This window comes from Camelus ferus, chromosome 26 (assembly GCF_009834535.1).
Source record: "Camelus ferus isolate YT-003-E chromosome 26, BCGSAC_Cfer_1.0, whole genome shotgun sequence".
In the NCBI taxonomy this organism is placed as follows: domain Eukaryota; kingdom Metazoa; phylum Chordata; class Mammalia; order Artiodactyla; family Camelidae; genus Camelus; species Camelus ferus.
This window is the reverse complement of record NC_045721.1, coordinates 26,779,484-26,796,899: the sequence shown is the minus strand read 5'-3', so window position 1 is coordinate 26,796,899 and position 17,416 is coordinate 26,779,484. Positions and strand designations below refer to the sequence as shown.

The window sequence follows — 17,416 nt, the reverse complement described above, 5'->3', positions numbered from 1 at the left end:
TGGGGACGGTCCTCCCTCCCGCGATGGGGCGACCGGGGCAGGGCTGCCTGGCCCTCGTGTGGCAGCCGGGAGCGGCCCCGCGCCGTGGTCCTGATGCCGCTGTGCGTTCCCCGCCGTTCTCTCTGTCTCCAGAGCCTGCCCCGGGTCCCTGGCTGCCCAGCAGCCCGAGTCCTCTCTGCTCTGACCAGCGTGGCTTCCCTCCATCACGCCGGGCCCTCGTCCTGCCTGGTTCCCACCTGCCCTCCCCCTGCTGAGACAGGTTGGGCTGGCAGGTGCTGGTCCGGGTTGTCCCAGCTGCCTGGCTGGCGGGCAGCATCTGTCCTGGTGACCAGGCGCCCCTCTTGTCCTCATGCCATGGACCGTCCGCCCCACCTCCCGTGGCCCCCACCGGCTGGAAGGCAGAAAAGCCCCTCTTTTCTTTCATCCCAGTTCTGCCGCCTCTCGGTGAGCTTCCTGCCTCTCCTCCTCCCGGCAGAGAGTAGGTGCCCATTCACTTTAGAGCCTCTTGGTCACAGAAGCAGAAGTCGGATTCTGAATCGGTTCCCAGTCTCTGAGCCGTTCTCCAGGTTGGGATGGTCTCAGAGGGCTTGCCAGTGACTCCACTGGTCAGGCGTGTGTTAACCTGACGTGCCTGTAAATTCACCGCGTGTCCACTTCACTCCTGGAAACGCTCCAGCAGCTTCAGAACTCTGATTCAGCTTCAGCCCTTTTGCTGATTCCCCCCGAAACGTAGCTCATTCGGTGGAGACCAAAACGGCTGGAATCCATTAATGGGTAACTCTTCAGTGAAGGCGGGCAGGCTGCCGAGGGCCTGGCTGGTTTGGGTGATGCTGTGGGAGTGCGTGGCCTTCGTGGGATCCCCCGCGTGGGGCAGCCACCTGTCGAGGGCCACATGTATCTGAGATTTAGGGAACCCCCAGTGTCCCTCCAGGTTTAACCGTCACCCACCTTGCCACTCCTCCGAGGAAGCACGTTCTTACTGGTTAAAGGAACAGGAGAGCCCTGAACTCAGGAGGGTGGGTTGTCGGGGGGCATCTTAATGGAAAAAAGATACAAATAGGACCTGCTGGCCGGGCTGCAGTGTTCCACGTGCAGGGGCGGGGCCTTGGGGGCGCGGCAGGTGCTGGAGTGAACAGACCCTCATCTGAGTGTGGACCCTTAAGACAAGTTACACAAGTTTCTGTAACACACGTGGCATTTACCTTAGCTCACAGAGTTCTTTTCTGTGGCTCCTCTGGACACTGCTGTGAGGTGGCAGGACAGTGCCGGCCACGCTGTCCCTGTTGACAGACTAGGTGACAGAGATGGGAGAGGTTTCGGGGTGTCCTTTTGGTGCTCCCAGGGGCTTCCTGGGTCCCAGAGGTAGATCCGGCCGGGGAGGTAGAGCATCGCCACTGGTCCTCCCCAGCGTGACTCTCGGCGTGGGCTTCTGTCTCTGAGGCACTTGCTTAGGTGGAAAAGCGTCTTCTCTCCTGGGGCCTTAGGGTGGCTGGGTTAGCAGAGGAGGAAAGGTGTGCGTCCCAACTTCAAGCACAGACGTCAGACTCTTGGTGCTCCCAGTTGAGAATCAGCTGCCAGTGTCCCTTCTGTGTGGTTCACACTGTATCTCAGGGATGGACCGTGAGACGGGGTGCAGACCGTGCCGGACTTTGCTTACGGTTCACAGCTGAAGGGGTGTAACTGTTTGGATCCAAGTTAGATACTTGTCCTCCAAAACCAAGGGATTTCTTCTAACAAAGGGCACATCAGTTGATTTGATGTGCAAATATAAATACACCATTTACGTGTTAAAAAATTGGTGTGGGCACCATGTGAGCACTTTTATACAGCACCCTTAAAAAGGCAAAACTGGAACATGATGGCCAGCAGACAGCTGGTGTGGGGCGGGTGGGGCTGGGGTCTCTCCGGGCCTCTCGTGAGCCTCCCCGTCCCCGCGGCCGTGATGGTTCCGTGGTTCTCTGAGATTTTAACATCCCGGACCTGGGAAACGGTGCCTATGAGGGAGGCCTATGCTACTGCAGCTTTTCTGCAAGTCCAACATTATTCCAAAATTAAAAGTCAGAGAAGGAAAAGCATCTCATTATCTGAAAACACGCACTCTTTAAAAATGCTGGACGAGCTAGACTGTGTTTCTGTGTTTCCTTCCTCGAGCGCCGGCGTGAACAGCTGTAGGTCTGTGCTGTTTTCTGTCGTCTTGTTTTGCAGACAGGGTTTACATGGGGCCAGGACAGCTGTATCAGGATCTACAAAACTTGCTGCATGACTTAAATGTAATTGGTCAGATCACTCAACTGATTGGAAACCTCAAAGGAAACTATCAGGTAATAGTTGAAGGCATTAGATTTAAAATCCTCCTTTTATTTCTGAATCAGTGTCAGCATGAGAGCACATCTCCCAGTTCTATTAGAAGTGAGAATTGACCTTAATGGTCAGAACTGATCCAATTGTCTGTTTTCTCCTGTTTTGGAGGAGGCGAAGCTCTTCCAGCGTAACTTCCCTTCATTCTGGGGCAGACTTGCATGTCCGTGGTCTCTGAGGGTGGTCCCAGCCAAACCACCACGTGACCCCACTCCCAAAGGGGTCTTTGTTGCCATCAGATGAGTGTTGCTCGTCCCCCTGAGGTTTTCACATGACGGCCTTGGTTTTCTCTTCCCCAGGATGGACGACCGAAACGTCCTTCAGCCCCTCTCAATGTGCCTGTGCGTTTCCTTCGTAGAACTTGAACCAGTCAGTGGCCCACGACTGGACCTCGGGGTTACAGAGACTCGTCTTGAAGAAGGAAGAGGAGATCAGGGCGGCCGACTGCTGCCGGATTCAGCTGCAGCTCCCGGGGAAGCAGGACAAGTCAGTGGGGACCCGGGCAGGGCGCCCCCGCCACCGGGGCTGAGGACGTGGCTCTCGCCTCACGTGTCTCCGTGGTGGGGGCTCCGTCCCACGGGGAGACACGGAGCCTGACCCCCCCGGACGGGGTGCGTTCCCGGGGTGAAGGCTCCCCTCTCGGCAGGTCTGGCCGGCCCACGTTCTTCACCGCCGTGTTCAACACCTTCACCCCTGCCATCAAGGAGTCCTGGACCCACAACCTGCAGATGGCTAAGCTCGCGCTCGGTAAGAGCCCACTGATTTCAGCTGGCGAGGCCAGTCCCTGCCCTGTGGTGAGGTGTGCACCCAGGAGGGCAGGGTCACGGCTGAGAAGTTGGCTTGACAGACGGTTCAGCCGGTCACCTGAAAGGCTCTTTCCAGGCAGGAAAAGTTAAAAAAAAACCGGCATAAGTGATTTTTTAAAGACATTTATATTATAATTTAAAGGTTGTAGGAGAAAGAAAGCCTCACTTTAATTAGAACAAAACATTAGTATTAGTTGAGATGGAAGTAAAGGCCCTTTGAGTCTGTGGCCTGTGAGTCGGGGGTCCCAGCCCCTGGTCTGCCCCACGGGGTGAGCAGGTGAGGGCTCCTCTCAGCCTTTTCCTGCCCTGCACCTGCGGGGTCAGACACAGGACCGGATGGCGTCCCCAAAGACCCCCCCCCGAAGACCCCCCGGCAGGTTCTGTCAGAGACAGGAGTGACTCAGGGATGTTCCAGTCCCCGTGGCCTCGCCCTCTGTGACCCGCGTACCAGACAGACAGGTGGGTGTGATGCACTGACCGCGCAGATGTGTGATTTACGCACACAGGTCTGCTGTGCGGAGCACGGGGCTGTCCTGTGTCTGTGCGTAAACTCCTCATTCAGATGCAAACACCCTGAAATGTTAACTGGAAATAAGATGAAGAAGAGAAGTAGGCAGAGGGACGCCTGCTCACCCCCCAGTGAGGGAGGTCAGTGAGAGAAGGCCTTTGTCAGGGGGACGGCTGTCTGGAGTGGCCCGAGCCCCAGGGAGGGGGCAGAGCGCGGCCCCTTTCTCTCTGCCCGGGTCAGTTGGTGGTTTATCAGGCCGGCTTCCAGGCGGCCTCGTGAGCGAGGGGATGGCCCGGTCTCTGCCGAGTGAGTGGAACGTGGAGATGAGCTCATTTCGTCTTCAGATGCTCACTTTCAGAGCGAGACTGGCGACCACTTAGCAGACCTGCTGCTTCCTCTCCGTGTACGTCTTACCCTGTGGCCTCGTGCCGCTTAAAGCCTCCTCCTCAGTTCCCAGCGCCTGAGTCTAAACAGGTCAGTTTCTTGGAAGGAAAGGTAAGGGAGGACAGGTGGCCTGCGCAGTGACGGTTCCCAGGCCGCCGGTGGGCTGGGCCCCGAGGCGGGAGCCGGGCACGCCCGTGCTCAGATGCAGCCAGAGCGTCGCTGGGTAAACCAGCCAGAGAGCGGCCCCTCCTGTGAGGAAGGGCCGTTCCCCGAAGTAAAAGGTGCAGTTCTCCAGTCTCGCCAGAGTAGGGAGCAGACTCCCCCGCCGCCCCGGGCGCCCGTGGAAGGTGCCAACCCCTCTGTTCCCTCCCCACCCCCGACCCCGCGGCTGCAGAGGAGGAGAACCACCTGGGCTGGCTCTGCACGGAGGATGACGGGAACCAGATTAAGAAGGAGAGACACCCCCTCCTCGTGGGACACATGCCAGTGACGGTGGCCAAGCAGCAGGAGTTCAAGGTGACGGCGGGCGGGCCCGGAGTCGCGTGTCCACGTGGGCAGTTACCAGCAGGGAAGGGGCTCGGCGCGGCCCTGGGCGCTGCCTGTCCAGGCGGCTCGGGGAGGGCCTGGTGGTTTCAGACCAAAGCCCACTTTCTGGAGCCACAGCTGAGCGCCCCCCAACCCGGCACTTGTGATCCAGGCCCACACGTCTCGGCCCCAGGGGCTCCCGGCCTCTCACTCGGGGACACTTAGCCTCCCCTCAGGTCACCGCCGGCAGCCTCGTGGTTGCATGAGGTGTGGTGCCTACTGTGCTGGAGCAGACCCTGTCTCGGGGGACGTTGCATCCCTGTTCCTCTGCTGTCGGTCCCAGCACTGCAGCCGGTGCCTGCAGGGGCTTCAGGACCTGGCTGTGTCTCCCTAAGAAGCACGACAGTCATGGCCATTTCTCACGTCTGGTCTCCGGCCAACACTCAGACCTGGAGCCCACGTGTCCCTGGGGCTCCCTCAGCTGAGGGGGACCCCTCCCAGGGAGAGACAGGGCGCCCCCCGCGGTGTTGCGCAGCTCCCCCACCCACACTGGCCCCGGACAGGCTCCCTGCCGCTTGCTCCCAGCGGGCGCTGGGGTCTGAAGCCACCGCAGAGGGAGCGCTTACCTCGGTGCTCGCGTCCAAAAAGCTCGTTTTTGGGACTCCACACACTGAGCTTTCCCTGCCTTTGGAGTTGCTGTGGTTCGTGTCAACCCTGCCGTCCATTTAAGACAGGCCTGCTTGCCTCCTCCGAGTCCCGCTTTAAACTCGGGCCTCTGATTTAACCCGCTTGTAGATCGAATGTGCGGTTTATAACCCCGAGCCGTATCTGAATGACGAGGCCCGGCCAGACTCCTGTTCCACGGCGCATGGCTTCCTGTGGGTAAGATGCCTTTGTCTGTTTGAACGCAAGTCTGCGAAGAATCCGTAGTAATGGGATGGGAAATTGCAGTTTGGAGCGGTTCAACAGGACACTGTTAGGGGCCAGCGTGTCCACGTTGTGCCCGCAAACTCAGAAGTCACGGAGCGGGAAGGGGAGCCCGTGCCTCCTCGAGCAGATGGAGAATGCCAAGGGGTCAGAATGTCCGTCCCTTTTGTTTTCCGTCTAGAACGTTGCCAGGTGAAATTCAGTCCAAAGACAGCTAACTCAAGTACTAGCATAAGTGACGTGCTTTGTCGGTTTGGGCGGTGAAGCTGCGTGGACAGGGATCTGCGAGGAAGGCGTGGCTCGCGGGCGGAGCCGGCCCAGGTCCCTCTGGTGCTGGAGCAGCCGCCCTCCCGCTGCGCGAGGTGCCGAGGGTGCACCCTGCCCTCTGCTCTCTTTCTGGGGACCTGTCTTCTCACGTGAGGCCTGTTACGCACCAAGTGTTACAGTGTAAACGTTGGCATCAGTCTGCTTTTTCAGACTTTGAATTATGTGTGGATCAGCCTTGACCACCGTGTGGTGCTGGGTGCGCGACTTTTAAAGGATGAAAATGTGCCTTTAAAAAAAAACCTGAGTCCGTGTTATTAAAATTGAAAGGAAAAGGAATTTAATTAGCGTGCTGCAGGGGGAACGGGGTCTGTTTGCAGACCGTTTAGACGTCATCTGGTTCTCGTGAGCGCACTGGGTCCGCATGAGCGCCGACTGTCTCCGAGGCCGTGGGTGGGGTCCCAGTGGCCCTGGAGCGCCCTCGTTCACAGCCCCCCCCCGTCCCCCCATTCAGATCGGAAGCTGTGCTGCTCAAATGGGCCAGATCGCCATCGTCTCCTTTCAAAGTCCCAGCCCCAAAGTCATCGAGTGCTTCAACGTCGAGTCCCGCATCCTGTGCATGGCGTACGTGCCCGCGGAGGAGAAGCCGCGGGGGCCCGGCGCCCCCCCGGAGCCCGAGGCTACGGCGGGGCACGTGCTGGGCGTCCCCACCATCTGCTTAGGGACGGAGGAGGGGAGGTGAGCCCGTACGCTGTGTCACACAGGCCTCTAGGCTTCGTCAGCGGCAGAGCTGTGGGGCCCCGGTGGACAGTCCCCGCGGCCCTCTGCTGGGAGAGACCTGATGCAGGTGGACGTGGGCGGGTCTCGCACTTGGAAGCGGCCGGTGACTGAGGCCGTGGATGTCACCGTAGGAAACCCCAGGGAGAAACGGTGACTCTTCGCAGGGACTGTCTTAGGTGCACCTGCCGTTTGCACGGACGTGCTTCGTTCTTACTCGTGCTTTCCCTGTGCAGCTCTGATACTTTGGAGTAAAGCAGGGCCGTGTTCTGTGTCCTTGTCGACCTGAACGTCCGCAGGGTTTAAAGGAAAGTTAAAATGATTTTCCTGATGCGATGTTCCAGGATCTGTAGGAAGAACTAAGATTATTGATTGACTGATTGATTTTTGAATAACTGGGAACTTGCCTCTTGAAAGGAAGGAGAGATCACTGTGGGAGTGGCCGAGATTCCAGAAGGAGTGGGGGGGACGGGGAGGCAGCGCTGGGCGTGGCCGTGGGACGGACGGCCTGGCCCCCTCCCCGTGTCAGCTCCTCTTCTCTCGCGCAGCATCTCCGTCTATAAGAGCAGCCAGGGCTCCAAGAAGGTGCAGCTGCAGCATTTCTTCACCCCCGAGAAGTGCGCGGTCCTGAGCTTGGCCTGCTCGCCGCGCAGCCTGTACGCTGGCCTGGTCAGTGGGGCCGTGGCCGTCTACGCCAGAGCAGAAGGTGACCGTCCCGCGGGCGCGGCTGTCCTGGGAAGGGGGTCGCTCTGGGCCTAGTGTCGCGTCCCGTCAGCGTCCATCACCCCTCGTCCCCGCCACGTGGAGGGTGTGAGATAGGTCGGCGCCTGCGGAGCACGCGGGAGGTTGCTCGGAGTCCGCCCCTGCCGACACCCGTGTTCCCGGAGCAGAGGCTTCAGTGCAGACCTTCATCCGCCCTCACTCAGGGCCAACAGGGTTTCCCTTCCTGGACGGAGCGAGGTGCAGGCCCCCCACGCGGTGAGGCTGTCACCAGTCTGCACCAGCCCTGCTCCACGGGACCCCCAGGCTAGCGCCGGGTCGTCACCTCTGCAGGAAAACCTGACCGTCAGCTTGGTACCTGTGGCCACAGATTTGAGCGAATCCTACTTGGCCCTGAGGGGTGCATGATAAACAGACTAAGACTGGGCTGGGCCGGCTGGGAGGAGGCGGGGTGCTCCGGGCCCTGGGAGCAGCGCCTGCAGGCGCTGGGGGTCCAGGTCTCAGCAGGAGGGCGGAGCCCTGGGGGACGAGCGCCCCCTGCCCCCCACGGGGAGTCCGCAGGCTGGGGCGGCCGCAGTCCCGGGACACGGGCGGCTGGAGGGCCGAGGCCATTCCTCCTGAAGGCGGGTTGGGGGGTGAGGGGCACCTCAGGGCCTGATGACTGCGGAGCACACGCCGTTCCTCCCCTGCTGGATGTGACGTGTTGGAGTGAAGGCCACGCTCGTTCAGGCTTGGGCGGATCGATCGTGGGATTCTGCCTGCTGCTCTTCTCTGCGGCTCTGCCTGGCCCCGGTGGCCGCACGTGCGCACTCGAGCTGCTGCTTCCGCTGCCCTGGCAGAGGGGAGGTCTCGGGGGATTATCAGCTGTTTGAAGGTTTGCAGCTGCCGTAATTCCGACCTGGGCTGGCAAGCCCCCAGCTTGGTGTGGGTCACCACGGCCGCTAGCTAGCACCCCCGTCACACCACGTAGTGACCTTGCTTCTCTGGTGTGAGGACGCTTTAAGATCCACTCTCCCAACAACTCTCGACCGTGTGACACAGCGACACTAACCGTGACCGGGACGCTGTGCTCCAGATCCCAGGACCTACTCACCTGACCACTGAGGTTTGTGCCCTTTGACGGACGCCTCCCCGGCCCCCACCCCCGGTCCCTGGAAAGCACCGTTCTGCGCTCTTGCCGAGTTCAGCCTTTTCAGGTCCCGCATGTAGGTGAGAGCACACCGTCTGGCTCGTTTCCTCAGCATCACAGCCTCAGGTCCCACTGGCGTTGTCACAGGTGGCAGGATTTCATTCTCGTCACAGCTGACACGCCATCGTGTGTCTACCTGTCACATTTTCTGTCACCATTCATCCATCAACAGCTTAGGTCACGTGCGTGCTCGGCCACGTGAATGGTGCCGCCGCGAACATGGGGCACAGGTAGACTCTCCAATTAGCGTTTTCATTTTCTTCACATAAATATCCCGAAGCGGGGTTGCTGGGTTACATGGTGGTTCTACTTTTAATTTTTTGAGGAGCCTCTGTACTGTTCTCCACAGTGGCTGCACCGATTTACGTTCCCACCAGCCGTGCGCAGGGTCCCTTCCCTCCACGCCCGTCCCCGCCGGCTGTGCGTGGGGTCCCTTCCCTCCTGTGCGTGGGGTCCGCACCACACTTGTTCTCTCCTGTCTCTTTGGCGGCGGCCATTCTCACAGGTGTGACGCAACAGCTCGCTGTCGGTTGGGTTTGCATCCCTGGTGACTGTCACCACCTGTGGGCGTCTGTGCGTCTTGTGTGGAGACGAGTCTTCTTTGCTCTCGTTTTGTTATTGAAGGCGGGAGGACTTGGCAGGCCAGAGGCCTGGGGAAAAGGGCCGCTTGCCAGCCACATTCTGCTGCCAGTCTTTGACTTTTTAGGGAGTTGGCAATGTGGAATTCTGTGGGAAATTTCCAGACTTTTAAGTGGTGGCTCCAAGCATAATTAGCAGTTACGGGCCCGGCTGTGGTGTGGGCAGCCTGTTTGAGGACTCGGGCCTGCAGTGAAAACCTTTGAGGAAAGTGGCCATATCGCCCCCATTTTACAGATGAGGGAACTGAGACTAGGGTGAGTAGTTTGCCCAGCACATGCACAGCCGGCTGGGCTGGGACCAGAGCGGAGGCCTGCTGACTACGTACGGGAGCTCCGTGCTCCGCCGCTTGGCCAGATCGCCTTGGGGAAGTGGGGCTGATTCTTGGAGCTGTGGACACACCACAAATCGGGCCCACATGTGAGAACATCACAGATGATTTTCGTTTGTCTGTCACTTAAGTGACCTGTGCTCCTGTTCCGGTCCCCGTGCGCGGATAACTGAATTTGAATGAAATTAAGAGAAGTGTTTTCTTTTCAGATGGATCCTGGAATTCAGAACCTCAGAAAGTGCTGAAGCTGGGTGTCCTTCCGGTTCGAAGTCTCCTGATGATGGAAGACAGCCTGTGGGCCGCGTCCGGGGGCCAGGTGTTCATCATCAGTGCGGGGGCTCAGGCTGTGGAGGTAAGTCGCTCTGTGCGAGCACGGCAGGAGGGGAGGCACTTCAGAACTAGAGGTCGGGGTGCCTCTCGCACGTAGGAAGCTCAGGCGGCCTCTTGCCTGTGGCTCCAGCTTTATCCTGCTCAACGTTCCTGAGGGAGGGATGTTTAAACACAGGCAAAGCCAGGCTTCCAGGATGCAGACAGCAGAGTGGGGGCGGGTGTACCTAGAAGTGGCCGTACGAAAGTACGTGATCGATTTAGTCAAGCTGTAAAACACTGTTTTACATTGAGTATGTGTTGTTTGTATAGAAACTTCTATAAATGAGAAGTTGGGAAAATATCGCTCCATCTACGATCGAGTGTGAATGTTCTTAATACAGAGAGAATTCTTACTGAGTTAAAAAAGACACCAAGCTGATAGAAAGTGTTCAGAGGACAAGAAGAGGCGTCTCAGAGACAAGGAAGCATAAGTAGGTTCGGCGTGTCCACGCCCAAGCGTCCTTGTGGTGTGTGTGTAAATGTATGTGTTTGCAGAGCCGTGTGCTCACAGCACACACACGCCAGCATGTGCACGTGTGTAACCGTCGTGTGTAACCGTGTCCACCACACACATGCACATTAGCATCCTTAGCAACTAGAAATGGCTGTTGAACAAGGACCGTCCACGGGTGGGCAGAGGGTAGGCCGTGCACGCCGTCCAGCGATGGTGCTTGGGGGCACATGACTGGGGAAGAGCCCTCAGCGCGGCGTCTCCAGACGGTGGCCCTGTGTCACCTGCTGTGGCTCACAGAGCTCCTGCCCGTGCCCGCAATGCCGCAGCGACCTTGCTCTGCAGAGAAGCTCGCGGCCCATCTCTCCCTAAGTGCTTGGGAGTCCCCACGAGAGCACCGGGGCCATCTGGTTCATCGTGCGCCCGTCTGAAAGGAGAACCTCACCGTCCTTACTCTTGATCGTCTGCAACATCCAGTGGTCGTGACTGAAGACATACAGGGTGGACGGAAGGGAAGGAAGAAAAGAGGAAGGCGTCCCTCGAGCCCCGCCCCCAACGTCGGGGAGAAACAGGACGAGGGAACGTCAGGGATCAGGTGTTAAAGGTGACCTGGTGGCGGAGTGTTTTCTGAGTTGATGAGTTGAGTTCCTGACGTTCTGTAGAAAGACAGGAATGCAGGGCCCAGCGGACCAGGCCCAAGCCCACAGGCCCTGCTCTTCTCCGGAGACCTTTAGGGTCACACGACTTGTAGGTGGCAGGAGGCATGGAGACCCTGTTGCCCAAAGAGTCCCTTTTCAAACAGAAGATCAAGTCTGAGGCCATGGGAGACCCTGCCTGCATCACAGGGGTGGGTTATTGCCCACGTCATCTGTCGCCCAGCAGAAACGTGTTGTGTGCTTGCCTGGGACAGGGGCTGCCCCGGGGAAGCCCCCAGGCCAGGCGGGGGCCGCCGTCCGGGGTCAGGACTGGCCATGAAGCCTGTGGGGCCTGGAAGCGTCACCACAGGTCTCAAGACAGCAGCCGCAGAGCATCAGAGTGGGTGTGGGGCACCTGTCAGACGCCCAAGAAGCCGGCCCCGTCGGGGTGAGGAGGGGCTTACCAGGGGCAGACGCACAGCATCTCGGAGGAGAGGAGTGACGTGTGTCAGGACGGGAGAAAGCAGTTCCTTGAGGGGCTTTGCCTGGAAACGGGGTGAGTCCGCACAGGTGTGGTCGGAAGGGACCTGAGACTTTGTTCAGAGGAGCTTGGGGTTCCTGTCCTCAGATCCCTGGGCTTCAGGCTCTGTTCCTTTAAGCGCTCGGGGTGGTCGGTAGGCCGCCTCCCCATCCAAAGCGGGGCGCATCCGGGCAGCGGGCAAGGCCTGTGACCGCAACCGTGGAGGCAGCTGGTTTGGCTCCATCTTGGAGCTGATTTGTGTGTGAGTCCCTTCCGGACACCAGCGTGCAAGTGCGGCCGTGAGCCGTGGGGGGTGGAGATACGGAACAGATGTGACAAAGCTTCTACCCTCTCCGCCCAGGTCGCCTTCCTCCGCCCCAGGCGGCTGTGCAGGGGGCAGGTACCGCTTGGTCCTGAACTGACCTGCGGAACCAGCCATGATGCAGGCTGTGCTGACACTTCCCCCTCCAGAGACAAGGGATCGCAGGCCGAGTGGCCATGTCACGCGTTTACTCAGGCTGCAAGATCAGTACACGGAAATCAAGCTAATTTCTGCACATTAGCAGCAAACAATCTGAAAAGGAGATTTTTTAAAAATCCATTTACAATGACATCAAAAAGAGCAAAATAGAAATAAATTTAACAACAAAAGTGCACAATGTATACACTGAAAGCTAGAAAACGTAATTGCAGGCAATTAGGAGGACCTAGATAAACGGCAAGGCAGCCCACGTGCATGGCTTGGAAGACGCAGTATCGTTAAGACGGAAATCGTCCCCAGGTTGATCTGCAGATTCAGCACAACCCTGTCCAAGTCCCAGCTGCCTGCTTTTCTTTTTCTTTTAAACAAAACTTGACAAGCAGATCCTAAAATTTATATGGAAACTCTAGGGACCCACAGTAGCCAAAACAATCTTGAAAAAGTACAAAGCTGGAGGACCCACGCTTCCCAGGTTCACATTTACTACACACCACAGTGATCAAGTCAGCGAGGCCCAGGGACAGACATTCGGTCAGTGGAACGGAGCAGAGTCCACAAATAAAATCGCCTGACTGGGGTCAGCTGGTTTTCAGCAGACGTGCCAGAGCAGTTCCCTGGAGAGTCACCTTTTCAGCAAGTGGCCCTGGGACAGCCGGACGTCCACGCGCGGAAGAATGAGGGTGGACCCTGACCTAGCACCACAGATGAAAGCGAGGGGAAAAATGGATTAAACCCAAGTGTGGAGCTAAACTGTCAACCCCATAGGGAAGAACGCAGGAGCAGATCTGTATGACCTTGGACCAGGCAGTGGTTTCTCAGGTGTGACTCCTGAGGCACAGGAAACCAAGGGAAAAACAGATGCATTTGACTTTATGGAAATCAGAACCTTACGTGCCTCGAAGGAAACTGTCAGGAAAGTGCAAAGACAAGCCCAGGAGGGAGAGGATGTTTACGAGCCGTGTGTCTGCCAAGAACGCGTAACAAGCAGCTTGTGTAACGTGGCGCTCAGCGTCCGGTTGAAGCTGGACGAGGGGTCTGAAGAGACGCTTCTACGGAGAAGACACACAGCTGGCCGCTGCCTGCATGGAAGGGTTTGCGGCGGCGGCGTCCCCAGGGGAGTGCAGATCAAACCGGCCGTGAGACGCCACCTCGCTCACCTGCACTAGGATGGCAGCGGCAAGAAGGACGTGAGCCGCACCAGAGGGGACACTGGGGGACGCGGGGGACGCAAGCCTCACTCACTGCTGGTGGGAACGGGAAAAGTGGCAGCTGCTAGAAACCTGCGTGTCCCTCAGAAAGTGAACCACGGGATCACCGTGTGGCCCAGCATTTCCAGCCATCAGCGCACACTCTAGGACGGATGTAGGCGTTCACGCAGAGGCTGGTCCGAGAGTTCGCAGCAGCTTTATTTACATGGGACATGTTGTATTTACGTGCGACAGAAGGGACGGGAACAACCCGGTGTCCGTCAGCTGGCGCCTCCGCACAGGGGGCCCGTTCGTCATGAAAGGAGAGACGCGTCGGCACAGGGACTGTGTGGATGAGCCGGGAACGCCTGTGCTGCGTGGGCGAGGCCAGACCCCGTGCCGCTCCCCGGCTCTGCAGCCCCTGAGCGTGGGCCCAGGGTGCCCGCCTGTCCCTGTGCAGTCTTCCATTGAGACAAGGTGGTGCCCTTGGGTGGGGAGCCTCCCGTCCGACTGAAATTGGAGATTCACGTCCATTCCTCAGTCCAGCTCATCGAGTGCCGCGTGGTCTGAGGTACAGCGTGGAGGTTTGACTACGCGACCCCTCTCCGTGCAGTGGGCGAGCAGGACGGTAACATGGCCACCGAGCAGCAAAGGGGCACAGTGTCCCCCGTTTGCGGCCCCAGGACAGATACGCAGGCTTAGGGCCCTGGGCTGCATCATTCCAAGCGAGGGAGTCGGCGGGCCTGTCACCTGCTGTGGCTGAGGGGACTTCTCTGAGGACGCTGTTTGTTCTCGCCCGCCCGTCCAACCTCCACTTCCCCAGAGGCACAGGCTGTCCATCGTCCCTCGTGGGGACAAGTTGCCAGAGCTCCTTCCCGTGGGTCCCCTAGAGCCGGGCTGTCAGGATGGAGGTGGAGACGTGGGGGCAGAGCTCAGCCTGGAGGCTCGGGAAGGACCTGGTCAGACGGAGAAGCAGCAGGCCCCCCAGGGCCGGGCAGGGGCCAAGCAGCTCGGACCTGAGGGTGGGGGAGTGTGAGCCCCGCTGGGGACGCCGCCTCTACTGGTCCCGCCTGTGGGCAGGTGTGGGAGGGGGCCGATGGGTCCACACGAGTCCTGGCGTCAGTGTGGGTGGGGTTGGGGTGACAGTGCCTTTGCCGTAGGTGGTTGAGGGCGGTTGAGGACCAGGGCGCCAGCCGGGCGCCTTGCAATGGGACGACAGCGCTCCCCATCTGAACCGCCGTCCACAGGGCGGGCCGCGGGCAGCACTGTGAGGGTGCAGCCCTGAGCCTGCCCTCCTCGGCCTCTGCAGGGTCAGCTCGAGGCCCACCAGGAGGAGGGCATGGTGGTCTCACACTTGGCCGTTGCTGGCGTGGGGATCTGGGTGGCCTTCACCTCGGGGTCCACCCTCCGCCTGTTCCACACAGAGACCCTCAAGCATCTCCAGGACATCAACATAGCCACCCCCGTCCACCACATGCTGCCAGGTAAGGGCGGAGCCGGCGGGTGGGGCGGGCCTGGCAATCTCTGTCCTGTGTGTCCCCCCACCCCCGCCCTGGGAGAGGTGCTCAGGACGCCTCTGTGACTCCCATCTTTGCCTGGAGCCCAGCGAGAGTGCCACCCGGTTTATAGATCGGAAGCTGAGACCACACAAGCCTTCCTATTGCTCTCAAGGCGCTGGGGCAGGAGTGGGGGCGGGGCAAGGACCACAGTGGAAGAGCAGAGAAGGGGGGCCCTCAGGGTGGGGGTCACAGGGCAGCCTTGGCTGGGGTCCGCCGGCCCCGAGAGGGCAGGGTGTCCATCAGCGGGGGTGAAACCAGCCAACGTGCAGAAGTGGGGTGTGGGAACTGCAGAGCTAGTGTGTGCCTGTGCGTGCCTGGTGTGCGTGAGCACGTGGCTGGTGAGCACACGCATGTGCTGGTTGCGTGTGAGCGTACAGCTAGGTCTGTATAAGAAGGTAGCTGACATTTGTGTGGTCACGTGGCTGGTGTGTGTAGCATGTGGCTGGTGCTGCCATGTGCGCACCCTCCGTGTGTGCTTATGCATCCATTATGTACGAGTGTATGGCTGGTGTTTCAGCGTGTGCCCGGCACACGTACGCTTTAGCTGGCGTGTGGACATGCGGGCCGTGTGCAGGAGCCTGACTGGCAGCGGCAGAAGCGGCCGGGAGGGTGAGCTGACCCGGCTGAGGCGGGCTGGGAGTCAGGGGCAGGTGACTCTCAGCTCCTGCGGGAGGAGAGACAGATGAGACGCAGAGCACGGGGCTCCCACCCACCCACCGTGGACACTTTGCAGGAACCTCCCCTCCCGGGGTGCCCATGTCCCCAGTTCCTGTTAAATCAAAACTCAGGGGTCACATGTCAGAGTTGTGACCCCATGACTGCTGTTGGCCCTGAGCCGCAGGATGTGACTGATCTCCCTGTCTTTCCTTGACTTTTGCACTTCTGGTAACGACGCCCTTGATTCTCATCCCCCAGCGTGGCCTTTGACGTGCTTCTGGGCTCCTGCAGAACCAGGGACCGTGCCGTTGGTGGGGCACCCGCGGCCCCACTGTCCCCGAGAGCCCTCCTCCAGTCTGCGGTCGCCGTCACCTGCACGCTCCCCCTCCCCGTCCTGGGCCCCGCTGCCCCCTCGCTCACCCCGGGCCTGTCCTCGGGGCTCTTCTTCGGCAGCGTGCTGCCCGTGTGGCGTGCTCCCCCGCACCTGTGTGCAGCGTGTGAGGGGGCTCCTAGCTCACCGTGCTGCAGTGCTTCGTGCTTTGTCTGCATCTCACACCTGCTCCTGGGTGTGCGGCCCTGGGCCTGGTGGGCTGCGAGGGAGGTGGGCCCTTCAGAGCGGCGTTCAGGGACGCTCGGGGCGAGGGTCCTCTTGTGACACCAGGTGCTTGAGTCCCGTCCTCAGAAAGGTGTCTGAAATACGTCAGATTCTCGTTGCGTTTTGTGAGCTGGAGACCAGGGAGGCTGAAGACCCACGTCTTTCCCCTCCTCCTTCCATCCGCCTTACCCCCGAGCCCGTGTTTCACAGCGGGAAGCACCGTCGAGGTCTGCCTCGCCCTTAGGTGCTTGAGTGCGTGTGTGCGCACACCCGTGTGCACACGTGGAATTGCGGTCACTGGGCCATCGTCCTCCCGGACGGACGGACACACAGGGTAAAACCTCGTCTAGAAAGTGCTCCTGATGCTGCCCGGGTGGGGCTCGTTGCACACGTGTGACAGTGACCGTGAGGTGGTCCTCTCATGCACTCAGTGGAGTATAAACTTCTCAAGCCAGAAAGAACAAAATTTGAAAGAAAAAAAAAGACTGTACTGTAAGTCACGGCTTTTTTATAGCTTAACAAAACTGGTAAAATCTGTCTAGTTCCCTGGAGGCGCGGGCTCAGCGCGCCTTCCCCGTGACTGTGACTGACGAGCTGGCCTCTCCCCTTCTGTCGGGGCTCAGTTCTCAACACCGCTGGCTTGAGCTCTTGGCGGAAACCGCAGCGGGCCGACACCGCCCCGGGGGGGACGCACTTTGGGGCCAGCTCGCAGGTTTCTGGGGGCGGCAGCCACGCCTCGGCTGCGGGGGTGCTCCAAGGGGCCGCGGCTCCAGCCGGTCACGAGAAGCCAGAGTGACGTCGGTGCAGCTGCTTCTTGCTGCGTCTGGGACGCTCCAGGGAGGATATTTGGATGTTCTAGGGCAGGGCCTCCCGCCAGAGTAGCCTTTCCACGTCCCCGCTGACTGAGCCCGTGGCCTGCCAGGGTGACGTAGCCCAGTGAACAGGCCAAGTTTTCCATTTCAGAAAAACCAGTGTGACTCTTCTGAACACCATCAACCATGTCGTAAGGGGATTCAGCAAATTAAACCAGACTCAGGACTGTTTATGAATTAGGGGACAAACTGAGAGTCGGGTTTCCTGTCCCTGGGCTCCAGGTGCCATCCCGGGCTGACCAGCAGCTGCCTGACCAGGAGCCGACCGTGCCCGCTGCCTCGGTTTCTGCGCCCGCGAGCTTGCGTCGCCCAGCTGGTGGGCCGGCCCCTCCAGGTGTCTGTAACCCACTCAGACCCCATGCAGCCGTCATCAGCATCCCAACCCCCCCCAGCCCACCCCCACCGTGGTGCCGAGTGGGGGCCCCTCAGCCCGCAGCGTGGACACCGCTGCTGTGTGTGCAGCCCCCCTCGAATGGGGGACCCCCACGTCCCCCAGTTCCTCTTGCAGGTAAACTTTTCATGTGTGAGGCGACTCTGGAAATGGAACAGACCATCATGCCTGGAGCTCGGGCTCTTGGCGAGCGTCTGGCTGCTTTCAGGCCGTGAGGACGCACAAGGGACAGCCCAGCTTTACCTGCTTCTGCCTTTTTATGGTGAAATCGGAG

At 59.7% G+C, this 17,416-nt stretch overlaps 1 protein-coding gene across 9 annotated transcripts in view; it reads left to right on the top strand.

Annotated features, from left to right (window-relative positions):
• The window catches only part of ARHGEF10 (Rho guanine nucleotide exchange factor 10), a 72,304-nt gene that overhangs the window by 48,056 nt on the left and 6,832 nt on the right, over positions 1-17,416 (top strand). For 6 of the 9 annotated variants that reach the window (XM_032468356.1, XM_032468354.1, XM_032468351.1 and 3 more), the window contains 9 exons: positions 2,173-2,321; positions 2,717-2,844; positions 3,005-3,105; positions 4,451-4,572; positions 5,377-5,463; positions 6,287-6,510; positions 7,098-7,255; positions 9,635-9,777; positions 14,378-14,552. In XM_032468356.1, coding sequence (XP_032324247.1) covers positions 2,173-2,321; positions 2,717-2,844; positions 3,005-3,105; positions 4,451-4,572; positions 5,377-5,463; positions 6,287-6,510; positions 7,098-7,255; positions 9,635-9,777; positions 14,378-14,552 — 1,287 coding nt within the window. The remainder of the gene's footprint in view (positions 1-2,172; positions 2,322-2,716; positions 2,845-3,004; positions 3,106-4,450; positions 4,573-5,376; positions 5,464-6,286; positions 6,511-7,097; positions 7,256-9,634; positions 9,778-14,377; positions 14,553-17,416) is intronic. The other 3 variants (XM_032468355.1, XM_032468353.1, XM_032468352.1) reach the window with 1 other exon arrangement.